The 18,787-nt window shown below is 34.6% G+C and overlaps 2 protein-coding genes across 5 annotated transcripts in view; one reads left to right on the forward strand and one right to left on the reverse strand.

The window, feature by feature from the left end:
* LOC148278104 (uncharacterized) overlaps positions 1 to 7,532 on the forward strand; it is a 33,878-nt gene extending 26,346 nt beyond the window's left edge. For 2 of the 4 annotated variants that reach the window (XM_088231884.1, XM_088231885.1), the window contains exons 15-17: positions 2,317 to 2,392; positions 4,091 to 4,423; positions 6,151 to 6,558. In XM_088231884.1, coding sequence (XP_088088010.1) covers positions 2,317 to 2,392; positions 4,091 to 4,423; positions 6,151 to 6,363 — 622 coding nt within the window. In that variant the 3' untranslated portion in view covers positions 6,364 to 6,558. Of the gene's footprint in view, positions 1 to 2,316; positions 2,393 to 4,090; positions 4,424 to 6,150; positions 6,559 to 7,438 lie in introns of those variants that run through there. The other 2 variants (XR_015823284.1, XR_015823285.1) reach the window with 2 other exon arrangements.
* A 1,396-nt stretch (positions 7,533 to 8,928) lies between these two features.
* On the reverse strand, positions 8,929 to 18,778 carry Rai1 (Rat1 Interacting Protein 1). The gene is made up of 6 exons (XM_088231887.1): positions 18,046 to 18,778; positions 15,340 to 15,482; positions 13,926 to 14,065; positions 12,484 to 12,611; positions 11,090 to 11,228; positions 8,929 to 9,225 (listed from the first exon to the last, which is right to left on the reverse strand). The coding sequence occupies exons 1-6, from the start codon at positions 18,417 to 18,419 to the stop codon at positions 8,977 to 8,979; spliced, it is 1,173 nt and encodes a 390-aa protein (XP_088088013.1). The 5' UTR covers positions 18,420 to 18,778; the 3' UTR covers positions 8,929 to 8,976.
* Positions 18,779 to 18,787: the final 9 nt, after the last annotated feature.

The following is an 18,787-nucleotide window of genomic DNA, read 5'->3' on the forward strand; positions in this document are numbered from 1 at the left end:
GCAAAGTGCTGTTAAAAATGTCTACATCAATACTGAGTCCATTATAATTATATTACATAGATATATTATCCATTACTTTAATACATAACTCATTAAAAACTAGCACTATGAATTCAGTCGATATTGGGTATTTAATTGAAATGTCAACTGGCCGAATTGTTTTAGAAATTAATAGTGCTTAAAACGGCCGCGTCGAGCTCCATATGTCCTGCAATATGACGCATGAAAGTAATTATGGTCTTATGTCAAAAGTACCATTTCAAAGAAAAATAGACCTTAAGAAATAATGTGAGAAATACGGTTTTCCTAATCAAGAATCTTCAAATAATTTGTTTTATCTGCAAGTTTGATCTAGGAGAAAAAACCCGCACTGGGGTTAAGACATTCGAAATATAGTACACTTATTTGTATGAAAAAATAAGCTGGTATTCCAGATTATTATCGACTTGTGTCTTGGCTCACCGCAGGCGTTGGGCGGGCTTTATTAATATTAATATTAGGATAAAAATATGAACGGTTGAAATGATTATAAATAATTGGTAATTATTTATTTGTTTTTTGTAAATAAAGTTACAGTAAAACAATATTATGGTTAGTCAAATATAATGGTAAGCTGTGCATAATCGCTTCTATACACGATTCGCTCCTGCCTTACTGGGCACCGCAGATTGAACAAACAGCTTGCTAGAATGAACCTTTCCCAAACTTCTAGATGTAGGTTCTGCAGTGCAGATGAGGAAACACCTATATACATTCTGTGAACGAATGTGAATGTGATGTTTTACACCAGAAAAGGACCTGAAAATGTTAAAGAGCTCGCCCTCTACCTCATAGCAGGGGCGAATCGTCAAAATAAGCGATTATGCACAGCTTACCATTATATTTGACTTTGAATAATAATAATTTATAGTAACCATGTTTATGAGAAAATAAATAAAATAATTGTTATTTATTATAAATCACCGTTTATATCTTTCTACAAAAAAATATCTATGAAGTGCGCCCAGACCATTCTCGCTGAACGATGAAACTAGCCGATTACCTCAGCTTATTCTTCCATACAAAAAAGTACACGGTATTTTTCGTCTTTAACCCAAGTCGGCTTTTTTAGTACGAAAACAAACTTGCAGATTACAAATATTATTTGAAGATTCTCTATTTGGAAACTAGTATTTCGAACATTATTTCCGAAGGACTATTTTTCTTTGATAGGATACCGTTGACATATTATGTATCACATTGGACAGGTGGCGTTCGCTGTGGCTGTTTTAGGCATTATTCATTCTAAAAGAAATCAAGTCTTGACAGTACTGTCAATGACAGATCATAATGAAAATATCTGCTGAATGTCATTGTGGTATTCGTTAATAAACTTTTATACAAGTTTAGAATTCTATTAAAATAGTGTAGAATAAAGCTACGTATATCGCGTGGTTAATGATTATTGTTGTTTGAGTTGATTTTCACAGAACCATAAAGAAAATAGTCATTTATAATTAAATTACTTACTTGTTATGTACATATTTATATAGTAACATAGTACAAATTAATAAAAAATCACGTCTCGCCACTGCCTCGTAGCCCGATACTTTACGGATCTGGGCTTGTAGGGGGAGATTTAGCAAAATGTAAATTCGAGAGGAGGAGGGCGAGAACTATTCACGGGACCTGTCACAATAGATCTTCACAGGTCGCAGTGGCGTCAGGAGCTTGAGTAGCACTGACCCCCACCTCTAAGAATAAGAACTGTTGGATTGTTCTTAAGCTATTTTAGGCGCTTTCAATCTTCCAAGCAGGATCAAGCGCTCTTTTAGTCGGACTGCCTCATTTCCTGCGTCAGCCGACCATTTGCGTCTTTAAATTTTCAGACATTATTTCTGTTATACCCTATGGTGGTATGTGAAGTTCAATAATAAGACTTATTGTAGTTGACTGTGGTTTATTCTGAATACTTATTATATTGTGGTAAGAGAGCGACTGTTTGCTAGGAGAGACAAATCTAGAATGACTCGCCAAGCTGTGTGGGTATGCAGACGACTGTAGATATATTGTTGTCACCATCAATATACCTACATTCCTTACAGTATCCTCCTATGGTGGTATGTGAAGTTCAATAATAAGACTTATTGTAGTTGACTGTGGTTTATTCTGAATGCTTATTATATTGTGGTAAGAGAGCGACTGTTTGCTAGGAGAGACAAATCTAGAATGACTCGCCAAGCTGTGTGGGTATGCAGACGACTGTAGTTCATTCCTCACATTTCACTGTCCATTCGCTCTACATGTTCAAACGGTGTATGTGTTTATTGTTCTCAGAGCCATTACACCCAGCAGCATGAAGCCGCGACGGCCGAAAAGACCGCAAGGCTCCGTACCTCTGTTTATTTGTGAGGTAAGTCATTTACACTCGTCAAACCGGAGCATGACGATACTTTAAGTACCTGGGCTTGGAGGATGAGAATTAGCAATAGAACGGACGCAGTTGGTTAGACAACCAATGAGGAACTTCAGCCCTGTGGAAAATTGGATACAAAAAATGTATTTCGTGCGTGTGGTAAAAATTTGAGCATTAAATTGTACGGCAAAGTTGTTGAAAATGTACCACAAAAATATTTTAATTCAAGCGTACTACATTGAACCATGTCACCGGTTCATATGAACCAACCAATGACATGAGAGCTGTGAAGGATATACGGTTGACTTACCGTAAACGAATCGGGAGAACTGACAGAGAAGAACCTCTGACGTCACACGCGGAGTTATTTCAGAAATACAAAACTTTAAAAAATCACAGCGCTTAAAATATGACATATAAAACTAAAAATATTTTTTTTTTGGCTTAGTTTAATAGTCTTATTAGCAAATAAAAAATAGTCTTACTAACAGATAAAAAAATAGGCTTACTAAAATCATTTGACGAAGTTCAGTGAATTTTTTTTGATGATAGATTAATGAATTTTTTTTCATTTATTCCCTTTCCGCACATAATGGTGCATAGGGCACTGCATTGGTACACCAATCGCAGCGTATCTTGATCATTTTTGTTACATGAAGGAAAGATGATCAATCTTAAAACACTGTTTTCAATAAATATTTCACATCAATCATGTCGGAAATCGAACCCGAGACCTCTTGCATGGCAGGCAAATGTGCTGACCGCTACACCACGAGGTCGACTAGACTATCACACAAAAAAAATAAAAATTGTGTATAACATAGTCCAATGTGGCCACTTAAACCAGCCAATGAGAGGTCATTAGTCCTGTAAATGCCTAGACTTCCATATCCCTTTTCAAAGTTGTTTTCCCTCTCTGTTGCAACAAATCGTGATCATTGAAAGTAGTTAATTTTTATTAATTTTCTCTCATTATCACCGAGGTCGCGTGCGCTTGCGTTGACAGTTCTGGTGTTATCAGGCCGGAGAGAGTAATTGCAACATTCCTACTAGGGTTCTGTAGGTAGTCAATAAATTGAACGCAGCAACCTACAATGTACATTAGAGTTTTCCGATGATGTATGAAGTTTTTTATTTTTTTAGACATCAAAGTGAAAGGTGTCTAAAAAGTTGCATTTTTGATTACATTAAGGTAAACATTATTAAAAAAAATATTCCATACTACTTTAGGAAGTTTATCACCGTCTGAACATTTTGTTAAGTATCTATATTGATAAAAGGATTTTTTGTTAGTAAAGATATAACTTAATCACATTACAAATTCGAACACGTTTTTAAACTACCGAAATGCAAAAAGTTTACACTCTTCGAAACTGATTCCATTGAGCGCCTGCTAATATTGACGAAACGAATGGGTCATTATAACAATGTTACCCATTTATTACAAAACAAAGTGCAACTCACGCCCTTAGATGCTTATTTAATAAGGTTTAATGCACATTATGAAATTAAATTCGACTGATTAAATTACTTAAATACGAAATGACTGCCGGTTTTGCGCAAAAAATCTATTTGACATTTAGTTAATTTATTGTAAATAGCAGTGGCCCCAGAGCTGTGCCTTGTGGAATGCCAATTTATACGCATATAAAAGTATTATCAAAATGTTCAGTGTTACGTTGTCGGTGTGTTCAGATATGCGGGCAGGCGCTGGCGTCGCGCGGCGCGCACAAGCGGCACACGGAGCGCCACGCGGGCGTGCACCGCCAGTACGCGTGCACGCGCTGCCCCTTCACGTCGCGGCACTCGGAGTCCTTCCGCGCGCACGCGCTGCGCCACGACGGGCTCAAGCCGTACGCGTGCGCGGCGTGCGCCTACCGCACGGACATGAAGGCGTCGCTGGCCGCGCATGAAAAGCGCCACGCGGGCCGCACACCGCACGAGTGCGCGCTCTGCCCCTACCGCTCCATCTACCGCAGCAACCTGAAGAAGCACCTCTCCAAGCACACGCAGATACGCCAGTACAAGGTAAAGACTATCCGGATATAACTAGTCTAGAGGAGACTCAGATCACCTTTGTATGCCTAACTTTTGATTTTTTAATATTTGTATTTTATTTAATTCTTGCTTGATTTTTTCTTATTATGATTCTTGCAACTCATGCTATGGACAATGAGGGACTATCAAACATCAAATACATATATGAAATACCTAAGAGTAATTATTGATATAAATTTAAAGTGGAAAAATAAACGTAAAAGACTAACGTATATATTCAAAACAATTCGAAATTTAATTAATGTAAAAGAACTTTAAAAGATTTATTTTGCATTGTGCCAATTAATTTTGGAATATGGTATAATTGGATGGGGTGGTGCCAGTGACACAGTTTTAAATAGTGTATTTGTTGCACAAAAATCCACAATTCAAATAATACTCAGAGTCCCGATACAGACATCTACTGAAGAAATATTCCACAAATCACAACTTATGACACCAAAGCAATTATAAGCTAAAACAATACTCACTTACAGATCCAAAAACTACTCTTACTCAAATGAAAGACATAATCCCTACAATACATCACATACAAATAATATAATCACTGGATCCTAAACACAAAGACAACTCAAACAAATTCAAACTGATAGCACTTTTGGACAAAGGGATTTTGAGTATTATTCAATTAAAATCTATAACCTGCTTCCACTATGTATTTAAACAGTTAGTAACTAGAAGATATTCAAAAAGGCTATAAAAAATGGATAGTGGAGCTGCGTAGAAGTAAAATGGATTGTCTCATTCGCCCAAACCAATATTGAATCAACTGCTCCCCAAATTTATAGCTTATGTTATGTTTTAGTTCTTTCATAGTCCGTTTTGTAATATAAATAATAAAGATGTACATAAAATTAATTATAAACATAAATACGTAGTGTTTAAAACTGTCTGAATATTTTGTTAATTATCTATGTTTATTAAGTCTTCTTTGTTTATTCTTAAATGTAAAAATATTTTAAATAAAAAGTATATTGTTTAGTGTCCTCGGCACGGGTAACCCCAGCCCAGTGAGGTCTTATTGTAATGGAAAAAATAAGGATAAATAAATATTATGCTTTGTACATAAAACCTCCAAACCACAAAAATCGCATTTTTCCTTGATGTTCAAACTTTGGAATAGGGAAACATCACGTACTACGAATACCGATAAAAATATATTAAATGGATTCAGAAAAATTAATTGTATTTTCAAAACCAATATGGATATTCTGGAGAAATGTTTTCATACATAACTTTAAAAAAGAAATTATAAAAAAGATGTCCCTAGAAAAACGCAACATGTTTGGCATTGATAATTGTGGCATCAGGATTCGTGTCGATGTTAAGTTAAAAATTAACATGAATCGTGACATATTGGGGCGTGACCAATGCGAAGACCGTTTTCGCAGGATTTGAAAATTATACATAATTTTTTTATCTACTAATCATCATCATCATTCCATTTCCGCACCGAATGGTGCATAGGACACTGGATTGGTACTAATAAGCAGTAAAAAAAAGAAAACGTCATATTTTCATATGTGATTTCTCAAAATGATGTTTTTGGGTTAGTGTCTAAACAGCGACGATATTTTGTAAATTATTTCTACATTGTTTTATGAATTGTGAAATATATTTATTTTACTGTATATGTTAAAATTGGCTCTGCGCTATTAGCCAAAATTATTATTAACGGCGTACAAATTTGTTTACAGTGTGACGAATGCGACAAGAGCTACTTTAACAACCAGGCCCTCGTTGACCACGTGTCCTGCAAGCACAAGGGCGTGAAGCCGTACTGCTGCTCCTACTGCTCCGTGCTCTTCAGCAGCAGGAAGGGCCTGCGCAGGCACACGCGCAAGTTCCACCCCGGGGTGACGCTCCCCAGCCCGCGGAGGAGGCTGGACCCCATCGTGGCCGAGAGCTGAGGGGCGTGAAGTTGTACCGCCGCTTCGTGCTGGTCTACGGGTGACGCGCCCCAGGGGGAAGAATATTATTAAATATTTGTACGTAGCCACTTACCGGCTTTTCTATGTCTACCGGTCTCGGTAATTTTTATTGCTTAATAATGAAGATAAAAATAGTTTGTTAAATAATTCAGATTGAATGATTCAGCGAGGTCACATTATTTTTATTATTAATTATAGTTTATAATAGAAAAAATATGAATAAATATAAATAGAAAATAGATGTTTACTAATTAACATGCTATTCTTGTCCTTCAGTTTGGGTTGGAAGAACATCAAGAAATTTGGATATTGAACCCAGGTTTCATCCCCAGTAACAATTTCGTCGGTAGTTTCTTTAGAATTTTCACCACAGAGCTCCAAAAACCCTTTGCAGCTTTGTACGCGGTGAGATTTTTGGAGTGGCGTCAGGAATCTCGGCACCCATCTTGCACGGACTTCTGACATGTGTAGGCGGTCGTGTAAAATAGAAACAATTACACCGGTGAATAGGCTAGTAATCTCGGCTATCTTTTTAACCTTCGTTCTGGCATCCTCCAATATTGAATTTTCTCCACATTTTCTTAATTACTGGCCTCGACTGGCCGACCAGATCGCTCGTCGTCTTCTACGCTCTCTCTGCCCCTCTTAAATTCACTGGACCACTTTTGAACTGTCGATAATGAAGGAGCAGACTCCCCGTAAACTTCTGACATCTCTTTGTGGATGGTTTTCTGATTTTTTTCTTGTTTGGTGAGGAATTTTATAACGGCACGGTGCTCGAGTTTATTTAACTTTGCGAATGACTCATCTTGCTTGTGTTTCGGGGACAGCTACTCAATGACTAATGATCCGTTTGTTATAAAACTCGGTGCTTATACTACTAATGAGTGCAATATAACGAGGTAATTAACTATTCATTGACAAAACAATATTTTGAGTTTGTCCAAATTTTTGTAGACAAGGACTGGATTCGACTCCGTGGGGAGCTGTTTATATTAACATATTACAACAGAGATGAACCCATAAAAAAAGCTAATATCTTTCTATTTTGCAGATTTAAGGCATAGAAACTTTGGAAGCGATTTGCTGAAAAACAAGAATTTGTCACTTAATGACTTCTTGCGCTAAACCGATATTATGTAAAAAAAATGTATCAAATGTAAACAAATAAAATTTTTTAAAAATGCAGTTTTTTATCCTGTTTTCAAATGAACGATGTCGACACTGATCATTATTGCCTCTATTCGAGAAAATAATTAGAATATAGAGATGTTTATCTATGTAATTACTTTATGTACATTTTACTGCACTTATGTTATTTATCAAATTGGTAAATTCTCTACGTCTCGTCCTTAACCTTCTTTTACAGTATTCACTTTTTCATTTTCTTAGCGCAAAGGTTTCTAACCTAGGGGGGGCGCGCCCCCGAGGAAAGGCGCGGACTATTGCCAGGGGAGGCGCCAAAAATTAAATAAAATATCAAATTTATAGAATTATCTTGCGATAACTAAAACAAAAGTTTAAAAATAAAACCTTAATTCAATTTTGGATGAATCTTAGCGGAGAGTATGAATCTTTGTATTTGTTTGTAACGTCTCATTCGGCACGGCTATTATCTAACCTATCAAGCAGTTCAGAATTAGCATCTAGGTAACATACATCTGCATAATCGAGGAGTGGGAGAAGTAAGCTCTGGATTCATGTTTGCTCATTGATTTGCAAGAAATCCTGCAATCTTTTGAGTAAGTGAAAACTGCTAAAAAGTAATATACATTAACATCGTTCTTACCATGGAGATATGGAGAACAAAGGAACGTGGCCTTTAAAGAGACCACAGGGTGTGGCAACCCCAGTCAGTCCAAACAGCCAGTTCAACACCTCATCGCCGTAACACTCGCGCTTCATTTTCAATTTAATTCATTATTTATTCGCTATGTAATAAATACACGCATCAAACATTCGTTTGAAAATGCCCTAACAAGGCGAAACAATTGTCACGAAATTTTTTGTTTTTATATTTTTTATTTTTTATATTTGTAAAAATAAAATAAAGTGTTCAGTAGACTCAAATCAGTGTTTGATTTCTAATATTATAAGTTTCATTAAAATAGCATTATATCAACTCATTAGTTAACCTGAAAAAAAAAATTGTTATTGATCCTTAAGGTAAAAATAATTTTATTCAATTTACTTTCATACAATTTTGGATTCTCTATCCTTACCTCTGCTTTGTATAAATACACTGAACTCCTTAATAAAGATACCAGTCTCGAAGATGTCGCGAAAGTGATGAAAGCGATCACTGGATATTCCAAATTTGTGGATTAAAGTATCACTCGTCTTTTATTTCGACAATAAACTCTCAAGGGAGGAAATCCAGAATGTCTACGAACATTTGGACATACTCGAAACACTGTTGAGTCTTTTCTCATTTGTCAATCGAGTTACAACTTGAAAACCTTAAAATACTGAGAAATGTGACATTATTTTCATGTCACCGTAGGCATTCAAGGTCAAGGGGGTTCATTAATAATCAACAATAAATACTGGTTTTTGTGGGATTTTTTTATTAAATAAACATTCAGCTACGTGTCAGACCTTCGGAAAAGAATGAATGTACGCGTCAGTAAGGACAGAAATGTTCTCATCCGGCAATGGAGTGGAGAGCCTTACGGGGGAATTGGGAAGCCTTTCGAACACCAGTTCCATCATGGGGAGATCTCTCACCGAGTCGGGTGTAGCGCCACGATTCAGTTTTATTATCTCCCTGTAGAAGGCTTCCTTGATATAGTGAAAAATCTCATTGCAGAAGTTCATGCAGACATTTGGATGCCAATAGTTCTGAAACAAAAGACACTCAAATAACAAATGAAATTTTGAGATTGATAGTCTATGAAAATCCAGGCTTTTGAAATTATTATTATAGTGCTATTTTGTGAAAATCACCTCGAGGAAGCTGTCGAATAAATAAATATTGGGATTCTAGTTCCTCATTTCCAATTATGATCTATTTTAACTAGTTATATTATTCTCATTAATTATACACTAGCAGCTATTAAGCTGATGCGTGTATATCAAGTGTACAAGTGTACATGCTTATTCAACATTATACATTGCTGTGTGCATCTAGTTAACATTAACTGAACTAGCACCAATCACTTTCTAGGGAAGGCCATTCCATTTCTCCACAACTCGGTTTGTCAGGCAGTTCTTCTCGGGGTTGGATGAGAAGGAGGTTGTGTTGAGTTTCAATGAATGACCTCTGAGATGGCGGTTTTCATTCATAGTGAACATTGATTTCAACTTGGGTACATTATATTGCTCAGTTAAGATCGAGTCACCACGCTGCCTCCGCTCTTCCAGTGAACTTAACCCGAGCTCCCTTGAGCGGTCCTCGTATGATTTATTTTTTAGAGAAACTACCATTTTAATTGCTCTTCTCTAAACTTTCTCCAACAACTCTATGTTATAGTATCTACTATCTATCTGTCAAGATAGGAGCTAGATGAAAGCACGTCTTGCAGCTGCAGAGCGCATGGACTGTGAGAAATCTAGTCCCCATTTACATTATGTTTTAATTTGACGATAAAGTAAGAATTTAAAAAAAAAAATAAAGCTCTATAATTTTTTTAAGGTTTTGTAATTACTCCGCCTGTGACGTCACAAGTTCTCTTCGATGAGTTCTGCTGATTGGTGTATTGGCTTCCTGTAAACCGGAAATCGATCACAACACTAATTGGTTGATTCGGAAGAACTAGTCGCATCATTTGAAGTAGTTCAGTTTTATTAAAATCATTTCTATTATTTTTTACATACATTTTCGAGAATCTTTGCAGTACAATTTAACACTCTAATTTTTACTGTGCATAAGAAAATATTATTTACATTTAATTTCCTGGAGCACTCAACTTCCTCAATGGGTTTCTTGACGATCATTGAGTATCTTATAAGTTTCTATCAAGTCCCCTCTCTTCCGTCGTTCTTCCAATGATGTAAGTCCCAGTGCTTTTAATCTATCGTGGTAAGAGGCCCATTACGTGAGTTGGGGATTTTTGTAGCACATCTTTGGACTTTTTCCAGTAGCTCGATGTCTTTAGTGAAGTAGGGATAACACATTTTGAATTTACACCGGATACATCCAATACACTGTAAAAATTAGTACATTGCAGACTATATTTATTCACAAACTAGGAGCGACTTGTACGAAACTGATTATAAGAACTAACTTGAATTACCGAGCACGGCCATTTTTATTAGATTTGTAACGGTTTGGAGGGAAGCCACCGGATTGCCGAGGTAGATGTATGTTGGTTCGACGTATTCCACGGGAATGAGTTTACAGTGCAAACAATGGCGAGGATGTCCACTCAGAAGCGAGATTCTGGACATGCGCACTGAAAACTGACAGCGTCATTTACACATCGCAATTTTACAAAAGGCGGGTTGCGACATTATTGGATCAAAATGGCGGGAACAAAACTGAATGGGTGGACCTCAGAAACATGCGCATTGACAGCCGAATCTCAATGACATCTAGCGGCTCTTTTGGAAGAAATTAAGTGGCAGAATTATTTTAATCAAATTTTGCTAGTAAAAAATTTATGTCGTGCCAAGAGTTGTCTGTTGGTGATAGCTTGAAGATAGCTTTTGTGATCCCTCTCGTGTATAGTTTGTGTTTCCTACGGTGAACGAAACTTGTACTTACATTGTTCTGTTTAGGAAGATCAGACGTTTTGAACTGCTTAATCTCCTCCACTATTCCATCATCATCCCTGATGCCGCAAATTATAGTCTCAATATCGGCGAAGAATGATTGCAGCCACCATTTGAGAGTTTTATACTTTCTGCAAAAAATTACTTAAATCAGTATGAAAAATACAGTTTGGTGTATTGAATAAAATAGTAGCTGATATTTCTTTGAAGCATAGCTCGGAAACCGAGGGCCTGGGAGTACCTTTGGTTGCCTCATTAACCTTTTCCCCACTGTCCCAAAAACATCTGCGCGTTGCAATGCAAAAAATGAGAGATTCTAACTGGTAAAAATGTAATATTCATAGGCAATTGCTTCAATTCTTTATAGTTGAAGTCAAAAGTGATAATATTTCTAATATAATTGCTAAAAACATGAAAAAATCATTAGCTCATGCTCGCAACGCGGGCGAAAAAACCGCCCCTGATGAAAGTCGGGAAGCGACTAACGGGCGTCTGGGAGAAGTACTAGAAACTTTGCTGTTTGCGCGTGTGACGCGTGAAATTGTCTGTCTCGCTCCTGAATATACCTGTATTATCGAGAGCGAGACGTAAAAAGTGTGTGAGACAATTATATATTAGCATTACTCTTTTACTACGTACGCAACATCCGACACATTGATAAACTTTCTATTGTATTGGTAATTTATATCCAATTTTGGATAAAATGCTTTTTCTGTTCCTAATAAGCATTAATTATTTAATAAAAATATATTTTAACCGATATGTACAGTGGAATACCGAAAATATTCTTTAAATTTTTTTATTTCATTTTTTTTACAGAAACATACAGTCAACAATTTAGTTTAACATATAAACTGACGCCGAGAAGGGATTTTTTTATCAATCAAAGAAGTATTAAAATAAGTATTTTATATTATACAGAGATAAATAATAATGTAATAAAGATTTAACGACGTTCATTTTTTACTCCAATTAACAAATAAAACACACAAAAACACGTCTAAAGCACAAGCCGTCAAAAACAAGTCGCAATAATAGAATAGATGCACACTTGTACGTAATGAACACTCTTGAATGTTCATTTATACACTTTATTTTCTTCTCGATGTTTTGTGAACAGACTGCCGCAAAATACAAAAAGTGGCAAAGCAGAGGGCGCCTTTAAAATTGGCAATAAATATTATTTTTCTGTATGAAAATCATCTTTCATTATAGCGAGTGGTAAAGCATATTTCCGGAGACCGTTCAGGGGAAGGGCCGATTAGGTGAGGCCAAAAGAGCTGATCAACCGAGGCCAACTGTGGGCCGATTAGGTAAGGCCCAAAGAGCTGATCAACCTAGGCCAACTGTTACCCGCTAGTGAACGTTAGATATGGGTAAATTTACCGAAATGCAATATCATGTTTTCTCTCTTCTATTCTTCGGGATGTCTTTAGTTCAATGAATTTGCTGTTTCTCAGTTTTTCCAACACTTGTTCCGGGGAGTGCACATCTGGCCGCAGACCTTCCTTCACCTGTCGGTTACAAATAAAATTAAAACTATGTTTGTTATTTGAATTTGTGTAGGCAACCAAAATTACAATATCATCATTATTCAAATGTTTAGGTACTGTAATAATTTTTGTCCACTATTATTAGGCGTCTATTATTATTATAATTAATAATACACTAGCAGCTATTAAGCTGATGCGTGTATATCAAGTGTACATGCTTATTCAACATTATAAATTGGTGTGTGCATCTAGTTAACATTAACTGAACTAGCACCAATCAGTTTCTAGGGAAGGCCATTCCATTTCTCCACAACTCGGTTTGTCAGGCAGTTCTTCTCGGGGTTGGATGAGAAGGAGGTAGTGTTGAGTTTCAATGAATGACCTCTGAGATGACGGTTTTCATTCACAGTGAACATTGATTTCAACTTGGGTACATTATATTGCTCAGTTAAGATCGAGTCACCACGCTGCCTGCGCTCCCAGTGAACTTAACCCGAGCTCCCTTAAGCGGTTCTCGTATGATTTATTTCTTCTCCAACAACTCTATGCGAAATTTAGACTTGTGGATGAAGCGAGGAAGCTCCTACCCAGTCGGAGGTTGACAGGAGAAAGCGATGTCAAGGGTTGAAGTGTGTTTATTGTATGTGTAGGATTTTGGTAGTTGAGTAGCTCACAAATAACTATCGACGTGCTTAAAAGCGTGCTAAGCATTTGAGCGATCACAATGAACATGCTTAAGTTATCACAGTCATAAGTCAACGCGTGTGTAATCTCCAAGCCAACGCTCGTGTTAATTTGTTTTTTGCTATCCTCGGAAATAAATACAGTTCATTAGCGAAAAATAGGCGTTTACTATAAAAAATAATAATATAAATTGCATTTGCAAAAAAGTAAGGAGTATCTAATAAAATCGCTAGGGGTGAAAGGAAGTGGAATGAGAAAATAGGGAAGGAAGAGAAGAAGAAGAAATAGTAAGTAAATATAAAACAATGAAAAATAAAATAAAATGTACACATACAACAAACATACATACACATACACACACACATCCATATATATATATATATATACATACATGCATATACACACATGAACATGCATATATATATATATATACATATATACACATACATACACACCTGTACATATATGCATACACTAATGCACATACATATGCGTACATTTTTATAATTAAAATTAAAATAAAGAAAACTAATAAGTAAAATGATAAAAAAAATTGTAACTAAAATTTTTGCTCTAGTGACAAGTTTTTTGCTCAGTCAATGGTGCCATCTTACGTTGCCGCTGGTACAGCTGATATAAATGAATTATCACCTGTGATTCTGGAACCAGAAGCCCATCCATTTCAGCTCCGTAGATCAATCTATGTTGATTTAATCTGGTTTCGAAGACGCAGGAAAATTCTGAACTCTCATCTACTGGTGGCTCTATATCCGGATCAGAGTTTGGATCATCTATAGAAAGAAAAAAAAACTAATTTTTTTGGGTCCATCTTTTTGCTAAAACTGCATTGATCAATGCAAAAGTTTTCGACACGATATCACAAAACATCATGATAAAACGTCTGTCGAATATAGGTTTACAAGATAATTTACTGGATTGGTTTAAAGGCTATGTATTTATGTGGTAGAACACAACAAGTAAAAATAGATAATATTACTAGCGAAGAAAAAAACATTGATTCTGGTGTATCGCAAGGTAGTATTTTGGGACCGATTTTGTTCATTTTGTATATTAATGATTTATGTCTGACACATATAAAAAATTGTGACATAATTGCATTTGCAGGTGACACTGCTCTAATTTTTACTAGTAACAAATGCGATGAAACTTATTCTGCGGCTCAGTGCCAATATAATAAAAATGTGGCTAGGTAACAATCTTTTAATTTGAAATATTGACAAAACAAAATACATAACATTTAGTAAAACCACAGTGGGACAGCCTAAACAAAACCTTCAATTAAAAACATGCTCTGAAATACTCGAATCAGTACACCATATAAAATATTCGGAAATAAATATTTTATATGGAAAGAATGGTGAATTTTACACAGTGTGTAAAGTGGCCACTTAGACCTGCCAATGAGAGGTCATAAGCCCTGTAAATGCCTAGCCTTTCATATTCTCTTCTCAAAATGCCTTTCCTCTCTGTTGTAACTAATTTAGACATTTTTATATGATCAAATTTAATAAATTTTGATGAATTCATAACAATTTGTGTTTTTTTTTTTTACAATTTCCAGGTACTTTTTCTACATAATGTATGTTAAATTTTTGTTGAAAAACTGTACAGTTCAATAATATATTTTCTATTATTTATAAAAAAAAGCATAATACTACTTAAATTATTATGAAAATAAAACTTTGTTATTAGTGTTACACAATTTTTATTATTTTACAAGAACACTACTACAGTTTCGGGAGAACACTCCTCCCATAGACGGGTGATATAAAACTAATATAGTAAACACAGAATATTGTTCACAATGTCGTAAAATAATAAAAATTGTGTAACACTAATAACAAAGTTTTATTTTTATACTAATTTATAATGAAGTGTTACGGAGTGAATGCCGATTCAATTAACAATATAATAGCACTTCATTATTTAAACATGTAAAAGATATATCAAGTCTTGAATTTTATGTAGACTCATGTGCCATGGGAGCTGTATGAGAGATAACCTTTAATGCGCAAATGGTAAAAGTGGTTTAAAATTGATTTACCTGATACCATGTACTGCTCAAATTTGTATCCCCAAGCACACATTACTTTTTCTCTATCTGTGGTATTCGCTTTCTTGATTATAGCTTCTGGAGTCTTCAGAGAATGCAGGTAAATAATTCCATTAAACAAACAAGCAGCAAATCTAAAAATAAAAACATAGGATGAAACACCAAAATAAACATACCAAAGACATCTAAAGATTTTGATAACTTCTCTCTGATTAGATTCTGCAGTGCAGATGATGAAAAGCTGACCACGTATTGTGTTGATGTGATGAAATATGCTCAGAAGAAGCCACCTCCTCAGAGGACCGCTGATTACAACCGAAGTGAGAGCACTCGCTCTCTACGTATTAGCTCGATACTTTTAAAAGACCTGACTTACTGAACCTAAGTTCATATATATTTATTTTGGAGGATGGTACATAATCTAAAAATTGAATGCGAGGGTTGTTGTTTATTGGCACAAAGTTTATCAAATTTTGGGAGCAATGTGGAGAGTGCCACTCATATCTGCTTTTCGACTACTAACCTGGCTCGATATTTAGTTTTCATTGCAACCAGTGCCGAATAGCCCGTTTCGCATAAATAAGACGTTACAAACGGCAGAAGTACTCGCATTTATTTGCGATACAAAGATTTATACTCTCCGCTAAGATTCATCCAAATCTGAATTAATGACATTTCTTTAATGGGCAATTATCATGGGTTTTTTTATTAGCTAATAAATTAATCAAAAAAATCACAAGCCGATCGGTGCTATTCTTATTAAAATCTGTTAAGAAATAAGGGAGATATAAAGGATTAAATTCTAGTCATTTGAATGGTGCCAAAAACAAACATTTCGGTTGTATTAAAATTTTTATGATAAATTGACAATTCAATTTATCATTATCTTAATAAATTAATATTTAGAAGAGGTTGAAAACCATAAAGTAATCAAATAAATTCGAGATGTAAGATGTAATATGCATAGACAACTCTCCTTTTATTTCTATCTGTAGCCTGTGGCATTACCAACATTAAAATGAATGCATTACTCGTGAACTTCTGTGACAAAATTTATTACCAACTTACGAAACGATCGTTTTCAAAATGAAAATATTCATTATAAGGGCTTATATAATATATATATATATCTTTAAAAAATATTTTATTTGTAGAGTAGGTTAAATCCGTTGTAAGAACGTCGTTAATAATTAGGTTTATTTAAGTTTTTTATAGTTTTAAGGCTGATTTTTTATAATTATGTTGATTTATATGTCAAACATTGTATTTAAAAAATCCACGTCTGTGATGTCAGCTAGATGAGGAAGATTTAAACCATGTTTTTTTGGATGCCCCATAAATGATTGTTATCCTGATTTCCTATCCGACCTCTCTGATATTTATATCCCATTCCCTATTCATATCCTAACTCTCGTGTATTTAAAATCCTATGTAAATATCTAGTTATAAATGGTGAAAGCTGTAAATACGTTATATTATTATATGCATATATTGTATTAAATACTAACTTACTAACTTGTGTATTTTTTTTTTTTCAGGAAACATACAGTACGGTTACATACTCGTAGTTTATATTTTACATATATATTTTACAGTTAGACTTAACTCTAATGGACCAGTGAAGTTTCCATATTATATAATAATTATATGTAAGGTTATCAATGAAAGTACAAAAAAGAGAAGGAAAAAAAAACATAAATGGAAGTTGTTTAAAAATTAAAATAAAAGCAAAAAAATGTTATTTAAAAGTTTGTAGTTAGTATTTGCAAATAGAAATGATATTAAAAATGAAGAAATTTTTTTTGTAAAAGTAATTAAAAGGTAAGAATTAAAATAAAGAATGATAAACATGCTCAGATATTAAAAAAAACATTTTCAAAAAGGAAAAACATAAATATACACATACATATTTTATGGGATTCAAAGATGAGAAGAATCTTTCAATGAAATAATATGAGACAATAAATTTAAAAAAACATCTTCAATATTAATGACACATTATAGTAAGAGCAGCAATATATAGATTTTATATACATATACAATATAAGTAATTTAAAGTATAAAAACATGAATGCAGCAGAGAAAAAAGAAAGAATAATAGGTATAGCAAGTAATCTTTCAAATTTGAAAAAGCAATATAAGGAGAAGTATTATATTACGAAAATGGCGCTATATAAGTTATCCATAATTATTATTATTATTATAGAAGATTTTAAACCAAAGGTAGTTAATAAAATTTCATTAAAGCGATTTTTGCAGTAATACGAATTTCAGTAGAGAAATTTGATTAAAAATAACAACATTAATGTATGTAATTTGAAGAGATGTAAGAGAAAAGGAGATTAACAGGAGTTTTATTATATTACCAACACGTGTAAATATGTAAAAAAAAAAAAAAACAAATACTCGGCACTGGCCAGAACACCCGAGTTGAGAGGTGAAAAGGCCATGAAAAAACGAAGAAAAAGAAGAAGTTTTTTTAGTTTAAAGGCTGAGTTTATATAATTATGTTGATTTATATGTCAAGCATTGTATTAAAAAAATAAATTAACATGCCAGATACTAATGATTTTTCATGTGTTAATATAAATCACTCCTTTAGGCGTCACTACAAAGTTATGTCCTAACTTTTGCTGACAGCTGTAGTTCTAATCGAGCTATATTTTAAGGACTATAATATAAATATCCTAAATGTACCTGAAAGTTTCCCGGAACTCGTAGGGAAGGGCGCTGACTTCCCTCAGAAATCCTCTGTAGCACATAAACGGAACATCATTCAGAGATACGACCCGTTTATCGTACACATTAAACAGTTCTCTGTGGTCTTGGAAGTAATTCAATAAGAATTTTAACCTTTCTTCAGATTCTTTTCTCTTCAAAGCGTTCTCACTGTTATGATTCAAATTGAACCGTACTTTACTGGTAGGAATCTTGTTCAGATATCGCAAATTGGAAAAGTCGTTCACGTAATTCCTCCGGGGCCCGACGCTAAAGTATCCGATCAATTTCGGCTTTGAAAAGAAAGGGAATGTATTTGTAGAAAAGTCTCTGGGGTTCGTTGTCAGTTCCATTACGTATCACCAGAAGGATGCTGGGTGTTTCTTACTAGTTATTCAACGCGCGACATGAGATCGTAAAATAGCACAATATTTTGAATCAACATTCGCCGTAAATTCTTTAATTGTTATAAGAAATTTAATAAAATAATAATTAATGCGGATATAAAAACTAATGAATTGACAGCGCATACAGCATGTTTAACCTCTCATAACTTATCATTAATCATTATTTTATCATAAAATCACACGGAACACAGACGTTCAGACGTACAAATCATGAAATTATACTTAGACTTTGACACTTATGACTTTTGACCACAATGCTTTTGACGTTTTGACAGTTAATTGTTGTTTTCAGTTAGTGTTGGGATACCGAAAAA

This window comes from Micrasema longulum, unplaced genomic scaffold, assembly GCF_059751315.1.
Source record: "Micrasema longulum isolate JH-2025_06_02 unplaced genomic scaffold, ASM5975131v1 h1tg000928l, whole genome shotgun sequence".
In the NCBI taxonomy this organism is placed as follows: Eukaryota; Metazoa; Arthropoda; class Insecta; order Trichoptera; family Brachycentridae; genus Micrasema; species Micrasema longulum.